Consider the following 18,315-nt stretch of genomic DNA (forward strand, 5'->3'; position numbering starts at 1 on the left):
GAGGCAGCCGATCAATAATTCTCTCATCATTGATGTTTCTATCTCTTCCTCTCCCTTTCTCCCTGAATAAAAAAATATATATATTTTTTAAAAGGCAATACTATTTAAGATATAACGTCAAATTTAAAAGTAGATCATAAAAATGTACATAGAGTATAATCCCAATGCATAAAAATAAAAATGGAAGTCTGTGTTCAATTGATAAAATCTACAGCTTACCTTTACACAATCCTATTTTTGATGTTTGTTTCTAATTTTCTGCAATAAGAAGGCATTCCCTTTAAATAATCAAATATAAGCAAACACTATTTCTAAAACAGTCTGAAGGAGCACTTGACTTCCCCTAAAATAGAGGGCAGATGGAAGGGAGGGAAGGAACATTGGAGGAGTTAAGTAAACATGTGGAAAAAGATTCAAAGGCAGTGCCTATTCTTTAGCACCTGTATTGTAAGATGAACTGGAAGAAACAGGAAATGGAATAAACACCTGCTTTTATATCAAGTACAGGACAAAGTCCAAATCCAGGCACAATATTAAGCTATACACGGTTACACTCAGAACAGAATCTGGCAATTTAATATCACTAGAGCCCTATCTCTATTCAATTCCGCTCCTCCAAAATAAAAGCTGTTCCCAAATCTATCTTCAGTACAGAATTATCTTATATATCGATAATAAAAAGCTAATATGCAAAGTGTCCCCTCACCTGGGAGTTCGACCAGGGGGTGGGGTCAGTCCGCCAACCTCCCGCATCCCTTCCCCTCGGCTGGCCCAGCCCAATCAGGGCAGGCTAGCCGGACCCCACCTGTGCACGAATTCATGGACTGGGCCTCTAGTTTTTGTAATAAAAAGAACCACTTGGCACAATTTTATTTAGAGCCTATTCTCTCATTTTAACCCATGAGGAAATCTGGAATTACGTATTCTATTATATACATTTTCTTTTTACAGGATTTTGTATTACTATTTTTGAATAGATATCTGTCTCTGAACAAGAAAATCCTCTTAATGTTAGGCAAGCAAAACGTTTTGCTTCCAGAAGCTGTCAGAGTTATTGTATAAACAGGTATGGACAGAGGAAGGAAATGCCTAGCCAACAATACTAACAAAGAACAGCAGAATAGAATCTGAATTCCTTGGCATAACATTTAGATCTATCACAACTGTTCCCCACTATAAAGTATCTGCTCATTAAAGTTTCCTCTGTTACATTATATCCCCTCTCTCTTTCCAACAATGATAACCAATGTGTGGGCACTAATTGGCAGCCACACAAATCTGAAGTTAAATCCAAGTTCTGCCAGTTTGGCTTCTGGGCAAGTTACAACTTCTTTGAGGCTCAACTTCCTCATCCTGTAAAATGAGGAATAAAAAATCTACCTTGTGAGTTATTGTGAAGATTAGAAATAAAGCATGGAAAGCCCCCAGCACAATGCTCAGCATACAGTTGGCATGTGATAGAATGCTATTATTTCCTGGCTCTGTGCCTTCACACATGCTATTTGCTCTACCTAGGATGTTACTCTGTCCCCCTCTCCACTGGGATACTACCAATCAAGACCCAGGCTTAATACTTTATCTTATTCAAAGCCTTCCTTGACTCTCTTACGTAATTGGTGGCTTCCTTCTGAGCTAGTTCAGTATTTTGTTCTTTTCTCCATCATAGTTATTACACCAAATTCTAATAATTTATTATCCGATATGGACTGAATATTTGTGTATCCCCCAAATTCCTCTATGACGGTATTAGAAGGTTGGGCCTTTGGGATGAGATCAGGTATAAGGATGGAGCCATCATGAATGGGACAGAGCCCTGATAAAGGAGACCCCAGAAAATTCTCTCACTCTTTCCACAATGTGAAGAGTCAGAGTGAACAGGAAATAAACCCTCACCAGGCATCAATCAACTCGACTGCCACCTTGATTTTCAACCTTTCAGCCTGCAGAACAATGAGAAATACATTTTGTTGTTTGTAAACCACCAAGTCTATAGTATTCTATTATAGCAACCTAAACTAAAACATTGTTTTTCTCTGAAGAAAGACTGGAAGTTCCTTAAAGACTGATGAGTTTGTAATTAATCTTTATATTATCTAGCACTGAACCTAGAGTACTCAAATGTTTCTGAATAACACCAACCAAAAAAAAAAATCTTACAAAAATGTTATAGCATCCATGGGAGAGAAGTAAGGGCAAATGGTACAGTGAAGTCAAATAAGTTGAAAATATAAAAGATGCAGTTACATTTGACAATTAGAAAGTAGAAAGCAGCCACAGAGAAATATATTTCCATAAAATAGTAGGAACTGAGCAGTGAAGAGGGAGTTCTCAGGTGAAAACAACATATTTAAAATAAGCAATAAGGAAAAAAGTTGAAGGTGAAGCAGAATTAAGGACACATTTCTTCATGGCAAGATTAACCAAGGGAAAGGCTGAGTATTTAAGAAAGGAATAAAATAAGCAAGATTCTGGGAAGGTATCAGGGTAGTTAGGTTCTGGGCTATACTCAGCTGAAAGCTGAGAATGAAATACAACTTAAATTTTGAGACAGAAGTAGTCTGAAAAAAACAAGTCAATACTTTTTTATAATGGACTAGATCCGTGGTCGGCAAACTGCGGCTCTCAAGCCACATGCGGCTCTTTGGCCCCTTGAATGTGGCTCTTCCACAAAATACCACAGCCTGGGAAAGTCTATTTTGAAGAAGTGGCGTTAGAAGTAGTTTAAGTTTAAAAAATTTGGCTCTCGTCGAAACTGGTTTGGCTCAATGGATAGAGCATCAGACTGCGGACTGAAAGGTCCCGGGTTCCATTCCAGTCAAGGGCATGTACCTTGGTTGCGGGCACATCCCCAGTAGGGGGTGTGCAAGAGGCAGCTGATCAATGATTCTCTCTCATCGATGTTTCTAACGCTATCCCACTCTCTTCCTCTCTGTAAAAAAAATCAATTTTTTTTTAATTGGCTCTCAAAAGAAATTTCAATGGTTGTAACTGTTGATATTTGGCTCTGTTGACTAATGAGTTTGCTGACCACTGGACTAGATGATCTCTAAAGACTTTTCCAGCTCAAAACATCATTACATAATCTTTTCATATCAATGAAATACTCTCAAATCCCTCCATCCATTTCCTTTTCCACTGCACTAGCAATCAGTATTGGTATACTCTTCTCTAGTCACTGTCTGCTCCCTAGCCCTTTCTCCATTTCATTACTTGAACAGATCTTCCCCAAGCCACTGTTTTATATTTTTCCGGATAAATGGATAATGGGTGTGCATATATAGGTAGATGTTTACGTGTGAGTATATATTTGTAACACTGTAACATCTTTTCAGAAAATTGGATTTGTTCCAAGGCAACCAATATATTAGGGAGCATGCTGAGCATGAGACAAATTTCACGTTTGCTCATGTACAACTGCAAGAATCACTAGGTAAGCATAAAACACAACTGAGCCACATAGAAATACATAAAATGCACAAGTCTCAAACATCTGCCAGGCAGCTCAGTTCACTCATGTGTTAACAGCCACACCCATCCACACCTGGTGCTACACTTTCAGTCCAATTTCAGATAATCCTTCCTCCACACATCACAAGTTTCAACTCTTTTGACATCCACTTGTACAAGCAAACTTTATAACATTTTAATTATATTTTTATTGATTTCAAAGAGAGAGATAGAAACATCAGTGATGAAAGAAAGAGAAACACTGATTGGCTACCTCCAGCATGCCCCACACTGGGGATTGAACCGCAACCGGGGCATATGTCCTGATAGGAACAAACCATGGCCTCCTGGTTCATAAATCAATGCTCAACCAATGAGCCACACCAGCCAGGCAAACTTTACATTATTTTTTAGGTCAAGTGTCGTATTTACTATAGTACTTACGTAATTCTTCACAATTTAACATGAATAAAATTGTTCTTGTCTTTATTAAGTTTCTTTTTACATGTCACTGATAAAGTTTTTTAGTGTTATGTCCCTAAACTCAATTTGTCATATGCCCTATGGTTTTTATTGTGTGATTTTCATGCCATAGTGAGTTTTAAGAACTTGTTACGTTAAGAGCTTACCCACACTTATAATTACTGCAGTTCTGATGACCAATTTTTCACCAAAATCAAAGGTATAAAGGAGGATTTAAAAAAAAAATCACAAACTCTGGGCATCTTTCACAATTATCTGAAAGTCATAGTACCTATAAGATATTCTGAAAGACCCAAACACTTTTCTTGAAAATGCTTCAGGATATCCAATACGTTTGTGCATGTTGGGGGTGGGGGAAGAGGAGCTGTTTATATTAAGATGACTTATTTATCTGCCAATAAGAAAGCTACATAATAGGGCAGAGAAGCAGCAAGGTCCTTTCCCAATCAAGTAATGCTTCAGTATTCTAATATCAAATAGCACGAACATTTCCATTGCTAAAAACAGAAAGTATAATAGTGGTTGCCAGGTGATGCTGAGATGGTAGAATGGGGAATAATTGTTTAATGGGTATAGTGTTTCAGGATTTTTGTTTTGTTTTGTTTTTAATCCTCTCACCAGTATGTATATTTTTTTCCATTGATTTTTAGAGAGATTGAAAGGGAGGAAGGAAGCAAAGAAAGAGAGAAGCACTGATGTGAAAGAGGCACATTGATTGATTGCCTCCCACATTCACCCCTACTGGGGCTGGGGAACCTGGAATTAAGGTACTTGCCCTTGAATGGGAATCAAACCCGCAACCCTGCAGTCCAAGGGCCAATGCTCTAACCATGAGCAAAACCGGTCAGGGTGAGTTTCAGTTTTATCAGATAAAAAGAGTTACAGGCTGGAGAACTGTGATGGTTGCACAACAATGTGAATTTAATGTACAAAAATGGTTAAGATTTTATGTTATGGGTATTTTACACACACACACACACACACACAAAAAAAAAAAATCCATTCCTGTTTTTGAAATCATACTAACATCATAAAAATACCCACAATGAATAATTAAATATGTGAATATGTATTAATATGGTCCCATTTTTTATGTAGATATACAGAAAACAGACATTACTTTGTATTAGATAACAGGTAATGTTTCTCTTTCCTTGTGTTTCCATGAAGAAACTACATTGAACACATTATGTTAAAAAAAAATACTCTTACCAGAAAATAATAATAAATGCATTATAAAATACCAGTCTTATCAAAAATTTGAAACTTAAAGGTAATTTCTTTGTTTCAGCTAATATAATCTTACTTTTATTTCATACTAGAGGCCCAGTGCACAAAATTGGTTCACAGGTGGGTAGTGTTCCTCAGTTCGGCCTGCACCCTCTCCAATCTAGGATCCCTCTCACAATCTGGGACCGCTGGCTCCCAAGCGCTTACCTTCCTGCCTGCCTGATTGCCCCTAACCACCTCTGCCTACTGGCCTGATGGCCCCTAACCACCTCTGCCTACTGGCCTGATGGCCCCTAACCACCTCTGCCTCTGGAAGTCGGACATCCAGAAGATATCGGGTCGTCCCAGTCTAATTAATGTGTTACCCTTTTATTAGTATAGATTCTTCTTCAAGTACCATTTTCTAAATGTTAATTTTGCTCTTCATAACTGAAATTTCCATTCTTTTTTAATACTACGAAAAATATTCTGCAAGAAATTCTAAAATAGAAAATCATTCCATACTTTATATAACCTGCAAATTTCCCAAAGAAAATAGATTCTTCTTCAAGTACCATTTTCTAAATGTTAATTTTGCTCTTCATAACTGAAATTTCCATTCTTTTTTAATACTACGAAAAATATTCTGCAAGAAATTCTAAAATAGAAAATCATTCCATACTTTATATAACCTGCAAATTTCCCAAAGAAATAAGATTAAGTAGTACGTGTACATGCCCAAAGATCATCAATTTTCAATCTTTTTCATCTCATAGCACACAAAATTACTAAAATTACTAATCTGACAAAAACAGAGGTGCCATTTTTATTCATTTACACTAGATGGCTATTGTCATTGTTTGCTTTATTTGACAATCTAAAGAAAAAGAGGTCAGTGCCTCTGACTAAATAGTCAGATACTGCATGTTTTAAAAATTCTTGCAAAACACCAGTTGAAAATCACTACTATAGATAAACAATACTAAACGGTATATTTTGAAGTCAATTTTATTACAAAAGATGTTTTTTCATTGTGTTTCAAATTATGTTTTATTATTTTTACTTATCAGTTAGTCTCCTAGAATTTATATAAAGAGCTTGCAAACAAATTTGTAGCTGTCACAGAATTATATTCTCTAACATAAATTCTCTCTGTTGTGTTCTTTCACCAAAACCCCAACAAAATACTCGCTTTCATAATACAACAGCCCATTTTCTTTCAACTGAACATGAGTTAAAACAAATGAGACTATTATTGCACTCTCAAGAGCACAACAGCCAAGGTGGCAGAATAGGTAAACTCTGCTCACCTCCTCCCACAAACACTTCAAAATTACAACTAGATTACAGAACTACCATCACTTAGAGCACATGTGTCAAACACAAGGCCCGCGGGCCAAATCCGTCCTGCCATGCCTTGCAATGTGGCCCGCACCACGCTGTCATCACTGCACTCCACTGCGTTTCCATCACAATGACAGTTTATGACTGTTCAGTAAACCATTCGGCCCGCAATTTAGGCTGGATTTTAGATTTTGGCCCCTTCTCTGATTGAGTTCGACACCCCTAACTTAGAGCCAACTGAAGACGAAATTCCTATAACTGAATATATATTTAAAAAAAAAAAAAAAAAACAACCATGTGGGACTGCTAGGAGGGGCAGAGCTGCAGAGCCTGCAGTCCCCACACCCGTGGTGTAGCAATTAAGAATTGAGAGAAATATCTCAGCTGCAGTATTCTCCAATGAGGAGGAATCCAAGCTCCCCAACTCAGGAATCAATGCAGAAAAGAGGGGTCCCCATGTTCTCTGTGTGTGAAAAACAGCAGAGATTATGTGCTAGAGATACAAATGGTTACAAGAGACCAAGGAGCTACAGGTCTTAAAGAGACCATGCACAGACTCACTCACAAACCCACTCACTATAAGTCCTAGTGCAGGGACAGCAGCTCAAAAATTGCCAGAACATACAGGGAGGAACTAAATTGACTAACTTCAGGAGCTGGGCTGAAGCAAAGGATCAGGGCAACTTTTTCTAGGGATGGAGGTGCTGGCATGTGTCAATACTTCTTTGTTGAACTATTCTCCTACACAGCTGGCCCTACTTGGCAGGCACCATATATGTGCTCTCCATTAACCTGGCTAACACCATATCCCCTGGCCCAGTGATTTCCTGAGACCACCTCCCTTCACACAACTTACTCCATCTCAGCCTCTTAGCAGCTTTTCAACACAGCCTGCCTCAGCTCAGCCTGCGGACTTTCCCAAAATTTCTCAAAGGTCCACAAACCCCAAACAAGCATCACTGGCCTTGGCATGCCTTGTAGGTCTTGCTTAGCAGCCACAAACGCAGCAGTGGCAACTAGTCTCAACTTGTATTGTAACTCCCATGAACTGGATCCAAGCCTGGCATGAGCGGTGGCCAGTACTGACCTGGAACAGCTTCCACTAAGCAGCCACAAGCCTGGTGCAAGGGGCAGAGTTGGCCTCAGCTCACAATAGCACCCACCAAGGGTCCCAAGCCCAGCACAAGTGGCAACTAGCTCAGTTCACAGCATAGCCTGTCCCAAGCGCCTCCAAGCCCAGCCCAAGCAGCAACCAACCACAGATAACTAATACATTGGAGTTACTACCAAGAGGCCCCAAACCCAGCATAAGTAGCAATGGGCCATGGCCTGCAACAAGTCCCTTCTTCGAGGCCCCAGGTCCAGCACACCTGGTAGCTGGCTTCAGAGCACACTGGTGCACCACCTATCCAGCTCCAGGAACAATACACCCAAAAGCCAAACTCAGCTGGCACCAGAGCCCCACTAAAGCAACTCCTGCTCCATGTGGTCAACCCAAAACAGCTCATCCACTGTGGTCACAGCTAGCCCACTCAACCAGTCGGCCTGACAGTCAATCCCACCCACTGACATACCAACAGTAATTGACGCCCAACTACAAAGAAGTGCGCACACAACCCACACAGGGGACACCCCTGGAGCACCTAGCACAGGTGAGAAGGGAGACTGCCACAGAGTCCCACAGGACACCTTCTACGTAAGGCCACTCCCTCAAAACGGGGAGATGACCTAATACATAGAAACAAGGGGAATCAGCAAAAATGAGGAGACAAAGACATGTCTCAAATGAAAGAACTTGGCAAAACTCCAGAAAAAGAACTAAATGAAATAGAGATGAGATATCAATCATATACAGGGGGGGGGGGGGGGGGGGGGGGAGAAAGAAAGAAAAAAAAACTGGTTATAAGGATGCTCAATGAACTGAGGGAAAGAATATAGGGACTCAGTGAAAGGTTCAAGAAGACAGAAAACATAAAAAAAGAACCAGTCAGAAATGAAGAACACAGTAACTGAAATGATGAATACATTAGAAGGAATAAACAGCAAACCAGAAGAATCAGAGGACTGAAACAGAGATCTAGAAGACGAAGTAGCAGAAAACACCCAATTGGAAGAGCAAAAAGAAAAGAAAGAATTTTTTAAAAGGAGGATAGTTCAAAGGACCTACCAAGGTTAATAACACTCCACGTCACGGGAGGAGGAGAAAAAGAGCAAAAGATTAAAAACATATTTGAAGAACTAATGTCTGAAATCCTGATGATAAAAATAGAAATACAATTCCAGTAAGTGCATAGAGTGCTGAACAAGATGGCCAATTCCACAGCACATCTAAATTAAAATACCAAAGGTTAAAAAACAAAGAGAAATCCTAAAACAGCATTTAAAACAAAGCAGTTGATTACATAAAAGAGAGCTCCCATAACACTATTAGCTGAACCTTTGCAGACCATAAGGAACTAGCAAGAAATATTCAAAGGCATTACAATTAAGCATGCTCTACCCAGCAAGGTTTTCATTTAGATTCAAAGAAGAGATGAAGTTTTCCAGACAAGAAAAAGCTAAACGAGTTCATTACCACAAAACCAGTACTGTAAAAAATGTTAATGGAGTTTCTTTAAGAAGTCCTTTTAAATTATGAGTAAGGAGACCGAAACAGGTTTGGCTCAGTTGATAGAGCATCGGCCTTCGGACTGAAATGTCCCAGGTTCAATTTCGGTCAAGGCATGTACCTTGGTTGCGGGCACATCCTCAGTGGAGGGGAGAAGGGGGTGCAGAAGGCAGCTGATTGATGTTTCTCTCTTATCCATGTTTCTAACTATCTCTCTCCCTTCCTCTCTGTAAAAAAAAATCAATAAAATATATTTAAAATATATATGAGTAAGAAAATATAGGAAAGTAAAAAAATGCTCATTAACAAAAGCAAATAGTAAAGCTTAAAAAACAAAATTTAAAAGACAAAGTAGAAACATAATGTGTAATTACAACAATAAATTAAGGGATATACACAAACACACACACAAAAGAAGTAAACAATAAAGATAAAATCATAAACATGGAAAAGGTGATTAAAACTGTACTGATTTCAGAATGTGTTGGAACTTAAACAACCATCAACTTAAAATAGACTACTATAAACATAGTTTAGTGCACATGTGTCAAACACAAGGCCCGCGGGCCAAATCCGTCCCGCCAGGCCTTGCAATGTGGCCTGCACCGCGCTGTCATCACTGCACTCCACTGCGTTTCCATCACAATGACAGTTTATGACTGTTCAGTAAACCATTCGGCCCGCGATTTAGGCTGGATTTTAGATTTTGGCCCCTTCTCTGATTGAGTTCGACACCCCTAGTTTAGTATATATGAAGCACATGGTAACTACAAACCAAAAATCTATAGGAGATTTACAAGAAATAAAGAGAAATGAACCCAAATATAGCACCATAGAAAATCATCAACCTATAAAACAGAGCAAGAGAATAAGAGAAAAGAACTATAAAAATAATCAGAAAACAATAAAATGGCAATAGCTAACACCTATCAACAATTACTTTAAATGTAAATAGATGAAATGCTCCAATCAAAAGACACAGCATGGCTAAATTTACCTCCTCCCCCCCCAAAAAAGAACCCTGTGTATATGCTGCCTACAAGAGACCCACTTCAGATCTAAAGACACAAGCAGACTAAAAGTAAAGGAATGAAAAGAGATATTTTATGCAAATGAAAACACATGAACAAAAAGCCTGAGCAGCAATACTTGTATCAGCCAAAATAGATTATTAGAGGCTTTTTTCAGTAGTCTAAGCTTCTAACAAATTCTGGGCAAGAAATAAATGTTTTACATTATATATGCAATATGACTGTTACGTAAATGTTTGTAAGGTACAAGAATTTCCAAATAAATCAAGTTGTCTGTTAGAATATCTATAAAGTTTAATTAGAAGGAAAAATGAGATGTGTAACATCCCAATAAGAAATTTCCATTAGACATCAAAAAACAACTATCATTGTAACCTGTACAGCAACTATAACATCATTTGGTTATCTTTAGAACATTTTACAAATATTATTTGATTTGGTTTATATAACAATCCTGTTAGATAATAGTATCAATTTCATGTGAGATATCAGTAAACCAGTTCTTCCTAAAATTTAAGTCAGTTCTTCCTAAAATTCAGTGTGTATAAGAATTACTCAAGAATATGTTAAAATTACTCAGATAATCCCTCCCCTCTACCAGATTGAAATGAACCTCAGTAAACAGCATTCTGAGGAAATACAGGTAGTGCCCCCCCACTCCAACTACACACAGCTTTTAGGACACTAATCCAATAACATACTAAGACTGTAAGTGGTCTAAAACACCATTTGTGCTCTGACTCAAAGTTTCCAAACGATTAGATCATCGATTTTCAACCAGTGTACAGCAAGAATTTTTGTAATACCTGACTGTTTAGTCAGGGGCACTGACCTCTTTTCCCTTACATTGTCAAAAATAACAGCCAACAAAACAACAGTCGATGGTCTGAAGGCCCTATTTTGAAGTATGTATATAACTAGTGGCCCAGTGCACAAAATCCGTGCACATTAAAAGGGGATTAACTAGAGGAAATAATTTAATATTGCTATTTGCCCCTTCTCTATAATAGAAGTGTCAAAGATGAAAGAAAATTCGTAAAATGTATATGAAAACCTTCCTCTTGTCAGAGTCTGGGGCTCACCACGGGATCCAGAGTCAAGTCCCCGCCCACCTACATGCACCTCAAAATCGCATGCCCCGCCCCCCTTGGTCTAGATCCAGACCTGGCCAGTCCCACCCGTGTCAAGTCCCACCGGGAAGGGGTCGTAGCCTCAGGTCCACTGGCATGGCCTGAGGACACCCAGCCCAGACCAGGGCAGGGGGCATGTCTTGAAGTTCCCAGGCAAGCCCCACCAAGTGGGGGACATGGCCTGAGATCCTCTGTCAAGCCCCGCTGGGTGGGGGGCATGGCCTGAGATCCCCCATCAACCCCTGCCAGGCCACTAGCTTAATAAAGATTTTAAATAAGAATTTTAATGCCAATGCTAATTTGTTTACTTGCTAAATTTTTCCAATAAAGTCCCACTTCATCTGTTTTTATAATATGGCCATTTTCAAATTCTATAGCAACATATTATCTTATATTTTACTAAAATATTTTTTGTATTTATTAAACTCAGAATATAGCATATAATAAACTAATCAATACATATAAAAGCCTCAGCAACCCTTATGACCAAACGAGTGGAGCAGCCGGTCAACCAATTGCTACGATGTGCACTGACCACCAGGGGGCAGATGCTCAACGCAGGAGCTTCCCCTGGTGGTAGTGTGCTCCCAAAGCCAACCTCCCATGGCCCCTCCTCCTCTCCCCCACCCAGCTAACCGGCCCCCCTCGTAGCCTTGATCTCCAGCCAGGCCAAGGGACCCCACCCCTACATGAATTAGTGCATCAAGTCTCTAGACACATGTGTCAAACACAAGGCCCGCGGGCCAAATCCGTCCTGCCAGGCCTTGCAATGTGGCCCGCACCGCGCTGTCATCACTGCACTTCGCTGCGTTTCCATCACAATGACAGTTTATGACTGTTCAGTAAACCATTCGGCCCGTGATTTAGGCTGGATTTTAGATTTTGGCCCCTTATCTGATTGAGTTCAACACCCCTCCTCTAGAATATAATAACATTAAGCACCAGACTTTGAAGGCAGACTATCTCTACTCTTCTTTTTACCATAAACTCACCCTCTCAGCAGGCCCCCATATTCCCTTAAGGTTGTGAATCAATATATGTAAAGTCCTTAGAAAAGTGCCTGGCACTTAATAAAGCACACCATAAATGTCATCTACTCTATTTACATAATTATTTTTATGGCAAAAAAAGCATCTCATCTTAGACAACTCACTATAAATCATAATATTAAAATTTCAGCTGAAACCGGTTTGACTCAGTGGATAGAGCATCGGCCTGCGGACTGAAAGGTCCTGGGTTCGATTCCGGTCAAGGGCATGTACGTTGGTTGTGGGCGCATCCCCAGTAGGGGGTGTGCAAGAGGCAGCTGGTCTATGATACTCTCTCATCGATGTTTCTACCTCTCTCTTCCTCTCTGTAAAAAAATCAATAAAATATATTTTTTTAAAATTCAATTTACTTTATCAATGAAGTAAAACATTTAGGAAAGTCTGGCTTATATCTTATTAAGCAACCTCAGTGTTTATGCTATATTTTTCCAACTCTGACTCACTATTAGTTCCTCCCCTGACTCACCACATAGACAGGTAGGTAGACAGTCTGGAATATAATGGGCATTCCAAATGGCATTTCTTAATCTACCTGGATTTATAAAGTTTACTAAGTGGAACTTGTCCAATATAATGTTCAACAAATATGAATAATTACTTACATTTTGCTCATTTAAAAATCTCCTTTAAACTATGGAGGTGTTAAAACCCCACCTTGACAGAACAACATATCACTCAAGTAAAATCAAAGATCCACACTTTCTGATTGCTAGCCAAAAACAGCATCAAATTTTGCTGATGGCCTGGCAAATTTTTACCAAGCAAACTATAGATTAGAGGCCCAAAAGCAATCTCTGAGCCTACAAATTTGACCTTAAGTTCTATTCAATTCCATACTTTTCACTGTTTTCCCCATTTAGATGTTTAAATTATTTAAGATAACTCTAATAAAAAGTTATTTTAAAAAATCCAGGGAAACAAGGTAAATAATGAAAGGCAGGTTAATTCTTTAAAACTCCCCTCCTCTAGACACACACACACACACACACACACACACACACACACACACACTTTTAAAATATTCCTCTATGTGATCAAGAGTCATTTTAAACTCTCTAAGCATCCATTTTACTTCCTCTGGAAATGGGAAAAGAGTAAATAAACTACCACATTGGATTGCTGTGAGCATTAAGACAACACATAAAGTACTTTAGCCAACTCCTATGAAATCCATGTTCCAATATATGTTACCTTTTCTATTTAAATAAAAACCTTAGCGTCAGTTGAGTTCTACCTATTAGAGTTTATTTTCTACGGCAATCATCTGTTAACCCATTCATGCAACCTACTCAACAGCAATAACAAGCACTCTGAAAGCAGGGGTATATAACTATCTAGGAAATCTTCCTCAAACATATCCTTCCTCATTGAGTTATGTTCCCCGCTCAGGAAACAGGCTGTACTTTAACACTGTATTTACCATTACTGCCTTTATTACTTGGGAGTCCCTTGTGGATAAGACCTGTGTCCTATTCATTTCTGAATCCCGGACTGCAGCCCAATAGTTCTTAACCTTGACTCACATTAGAATCACATGGGAAGCTTATCAAAATATTATTGCCTGGGATCCATCCCAAACCCACTAAATCATGAGGGGGTCAGGGAGGAAGAGGGCAAAAGTAATCAGCACAAGAACATATTTTGTAAAGATCCTCACATGATAATAATGTGCTGCCACAGTAAGTACCACTGCACTCTTTTAAAATACTACACAACAGGTATGTATACATGTATGTATGAATATATGGGTATAGAAACATGAGACTTAGCTCAAGACCCTCACCTTCAATAGCTTCTCTCAGCCAATCAACTCTTCCCCTTAAACACACAGTATTTCTTGTAAGCAATTAATTGAAACTATTAATATGACTTTTAAACTAACTCAGTTCCTAAGTTTTTCATGTAATTTCTAGAGGCCCGATGCATGAAATTCATGCAAGGGGCTCTGTAATTCTGGTTGCTTGGTCCTCGAAGTCCCAGCTTCGTCTGGAAGGTTGTTCTGCTAATTAGCATATTAGCTCTTTAATACATAGGATGCCTTAGCTTTCTTCCTAGATACAGTCTTTCTACTTCTTCTTTTCATCACAATGCTAATGATATTACCTGGATACATACATGTAGTAAGTATCTGACTGATCTAATAAAAATACAATAATCATTGGCAGAAAGTATGTCATATCCAATATCCAATATGGACTATCCTTAACCCCCTTTAAAAAAAAAAAAAAAAAAAAAAAAAAAAAAAAACTAAAAAAAAAGCTTTAAAAAAAAATCTCTTTGTAAATGAGATTTAAAGTTTATCTCACTAATAAGCATCTGTAAATTTGCACTTTTTATTACAGTCATCAGACCCAGTATCCACCCAGTATTTTATCTTCAGCCACTGCTTTCAGTTTTTGACCTGCTTCCTTCCTAATGTACTTTCTAGTTGCTTCTGGTATATTTAGCTGCTGTCAGGTACCTTTGTAACAACTTATAATAGTTAGTAGTTAGTAAAATGAATTAATTAAAGTCATAACAAATGTGTCACACATGCTTAATAAACACTTCTTGATGGTACTTGCTGTTCATCAATCACTAAAATAGGCTATTTGCATACAAATTACATGCTAATCTAATATAAACTTGGTTGGGAATAGGGTTTGAAAATAAATCTTACTCAACACTATATATACTAATACAAGTCTATTTTTGAATACTGACAGATTGGTGGTTTTCTGCTTTGATACCTAAAAAAATTGCAAAATATCATATTAACTTTTTAAACCAGGAGTGCTAAGTATAGTATCGCCCACAAAGCTCCGTATCTGGTTTTCTCAATGTTGAAATAACTAATAGAAATGAGTGTCACAAATTCTAAGTCAATAAGCAAAAGATATGAAAATGGTTCACCTTTTGAGCCATATCTTTTACCACTACTAAAATAATCTCAAAGATTTCAATTGTTGTTGTTTTTTTAAACTGAAAACATGGGGAGGAGGTATTAAGAAGCATGCCTGCTAATTAGATACTATGGTAAAACATGACCGTGTTTTGTTGAGTCCTACAGCATGAAACAGAGCCATAGTAACCACAAAAAGAAAGCAGTCCTCAATGCCCCATTCAATAAAAAAGGTTCAAATTCCACAGACAAAAAAAAAATGGTACCCTGGGTTGTTTGTTTTTAAGGAAGATTAAATTTAGGAGTTGCCAACACCCAAATGAAAAACATTCCAGAGTATTAGACTCAATTGTAATGGGGAGTCATCTACATTCTCAGCACTATGTTCCTTACCCGAAGCAGAAGTACTAACAAAGGATGTTTCTTAGGATCTCACAAGATACACCATACTTATTTCCCTCAGTAAACATTACCCTTGTTAAAATAAAACAAAAATGTATCTTTTTAGCACAAGCAGCCAGATAAATAACGAAATCTAACATCTGACAATGTATTTCCCAAATAAGAACCCTGTCAGATGAATAATGAGGAAAAGACTGAAAATGACAAGTTCTTTTATTTGGACCTTCAGCTACTTTTAAAAATAAGTTGAGGAATGTAGTTTTTCCAAAGCCTTGTCTTCAGTTTCCCCTTAATCTTCATATTTATAACTAAACAAACCAAAAAAAAAAAAAAACACTAGAAATTTGATTACCACTTTTAGAATTCCTTCTTAAACAATTTAATGAATAACAGATCTTTTGTGCAAGTAGCAAACCACAGTGAACAGTTTTGCTGCCTGATAAAAATCTCCCTGAAACACTCAAAAAATATACCCTTCAAAGACAAACTGGTTTTCCAGGGGCGGAAATCATATTCAGACTTAAAAATATGGGTATGTTTGATATAAGCTCTAACTTAATGCCAATGCTTTTACTTGAACCACAATTAAAGTTAAGTAACCCTTACTATCTTCTTGGTGTCAAAGTTGAATGAACTGAAGACCAGGAGTTTAAAAAAAAAAAAAAAAAAGTAAAACCTAAAGAGCCAATGAGAAAAAAGATGCAACTGACTACTTTGGATGAAGCAAGGTGGCTGATTCACTTCCCAAAACCTGTGAGCTACTATAGAATCAACATTTGTATAGAATTGCTTTGTTTTGTTTTGTTGTGGGTAAAGCGGTGCAGCTATTCACTAAGTAAAAATGTTTCCCCAGTCACTCTAATGGAAAGATGCTACAGCCTGCAGAAATGTTTTGAGATTGCTAAAAAAAAAAACACACACACACACAAAAAAACAACCTTACCACAAATGTTTTCCAGAACACAGAGCCAAATACTTAAGTCGAGGAGAGAGCGTCTCAGAAAAAATAAATAAATAAATAAATAAATAAATAAATAAATAAAAATGAGTTGCTACAGCGTTCCTATTGTCCTAAATATTACTCAGGACAAAAAAAAGTGTGCGTGCGTGTGAGTGTGTGTGTGTGCGTGCGTGTGCGTTGGAAAGCGCATATATTCACTTGGTCACACTCATCTTGGAAGACAAAGTGGAAGACAAAGCTGTCTGGGATACACTCAGGCTAAGGCTTCTTTCCCTTTGCAGGTGCTACTGAACACTGCTAAGAGAGGAGATAAACAATCTGATCATTTGAGCCGGACGACACGTGAGAAACTCAATAGAATCTGTCGTCATCACCATTAATCAATTTTTTTCTAACTGACCAAGCATGAAAAACAAAAACACAAGTCTGAGCGAGCGAGCTCCGGCGCCAGGAGCTGTGCTGCCAGCGCCGTCAGAGCGGAGCCCGGGCCGCAGAGCTCCGCCGGCGGAGCACGTGCGCGGCGGGGTTCGGGGAACTTCCCGGGAAGCGCTGGTTCGGATAAAACTCCATCACCTCTGCCCGCCTCCCTGCCTGCCTGCCCGGGAGGACGAGCGGCGGGAGCGACAGCAGAAGCTCCGGGCGCGGGACCCAGAGCCCCGGAGGCCGATGGGGGAGGCGGCAGCCCCCGCCCGGCCCGGCCGCGCCCCCGCCCCGCCCCGCTCACCTCGGCCGCGGGGATGTTGACCACGCCGGTGGAGCGCCGCTTCTCCCGCAGCTTCCTCTTCTCGATCTGCCCTTTGCCTTTGCGGGCACTGGGGCCCGAGCTCTTGCCCTTCTCGGGGGCGCCGTCCCGCTCCTCCTCTTCGCCCCGGGCCGGCGGGGCCCCCGCGGCGGCGGCGGCGGCGGCGGCGGCGGGGGGCTCCTCCTCCGGCCGCCGCGGGCCCGGGCCGGCCGCGCAGTTCACGCCCCCCGCGGCGGCAGGTGCGGCCGCGCCGCCCGCGAGGTTGTTGTTGAGCTCGGGGCCCGCGCTGGCCGCCGCCGGGGGCTTCCCCGCCGCGTCGCTGCCGCCCCCGCCCGGGGCGGCGGGGCCCGGGGGGTTCTGCTTGGCGCGCAGCTTCTCCCGCTTCGCCTTCCACTCCTCCAGGAAGTCCGTGGTGCTGCTGCCGCCGCCGCCCGCCCGGTAGCCACCGGTCGCCATGTTCGCCGCGGGCCGGCCGGGCGCTCACCTCCGGCCGCCCCCCGGCCCCGGCCGCCGCCGCCGCCTCCTCCGCGCGGCCCCGCACAGACGAGCGGACACCGCCGGGCGCGGGCTGCTCGGTCCGCAGCCGCCGGGTCTGCGGGGAAACACAGGCGGGAGGGAGCGTGAGGTGCCCGCGCCGCCGGAGGGAGCGCCCCGCGCAGCGCCCACCGCAGCCCTCGCCGGAGCGCCCACCAGTCCCGCCGGCGAGCGGCCGCCGAGTCCCCAACCTGCGCGGCTCCCCGTCACACCTACACGGCGGCCGCGAGCCCGCCCCGAGGGGCGGGGACAGGCCCGGCCCCGCCCCGCCCCGCCCGCCCGCCCGCCCCGTCCGCCCCGTCCACGCCGGGCCGCGCCGCGGCGGCCGGGCCCCGCGCAGACCCCGCCACCTGTCGGCCCGGCGCGTCTCCCGCGCTCCCGGTCGGGTCCCCGCCACCGGCGCCCCCATCCCTGGCCCGGCGCGGAGCGGGGACGCCGGACGTCGGATGTCCGTCCAGCGGGTCAGGACGGGCCGGGGCGCGGGCAGCCCGTAC

The 18,315-nt window shown here is 41.3% G+C and overlaps 1 protein-coding gene across 1 annotated transcript in view; it reads right to left on the reverse strand.

Annotated features, from left to right (window-relative positions):
* PAWR (pro-apoptotic WT1 regulator) overlaps nt 1–17,894 on the reverse strand; it is a 107,251-nt gene extending 89,357 nt beyond the window's left edge. The window contains exon 1 of the mRNA XM_036454730.2: nt 17,270–17,894. Within this exon, the coding sequence (XP_036310623.1) occupies nt 17,270–17,743 (474 nt within the window). The 5' untranslated portion in view covers nt 17,744–17,894. The remainder of the gene's footprint in view (nt 1–17,269) is intronic.
* Between the last annotated feature and the right edge of the window lie 421 nt (nt 17,895–18,315).

Source organism: Pipistrellus kuhlii, unplaced genomic scaffold, assembly GCF_014108245.1.
Source record: "Pipistrellus kuhlii isolate mPipKuh1 unplaced genomic scaffold, mPipKuh1.p scaffold_m20_p_3, whole genome shotgun sequence".
Classification (NCBI taxonomy): domain Eukaryota; kingdom Metazoa; phylum Chordata; class Mammalia; order Chiroptera; family Vespertilionidae; genus Pipistrellus; species Pipistrellus kuhlii.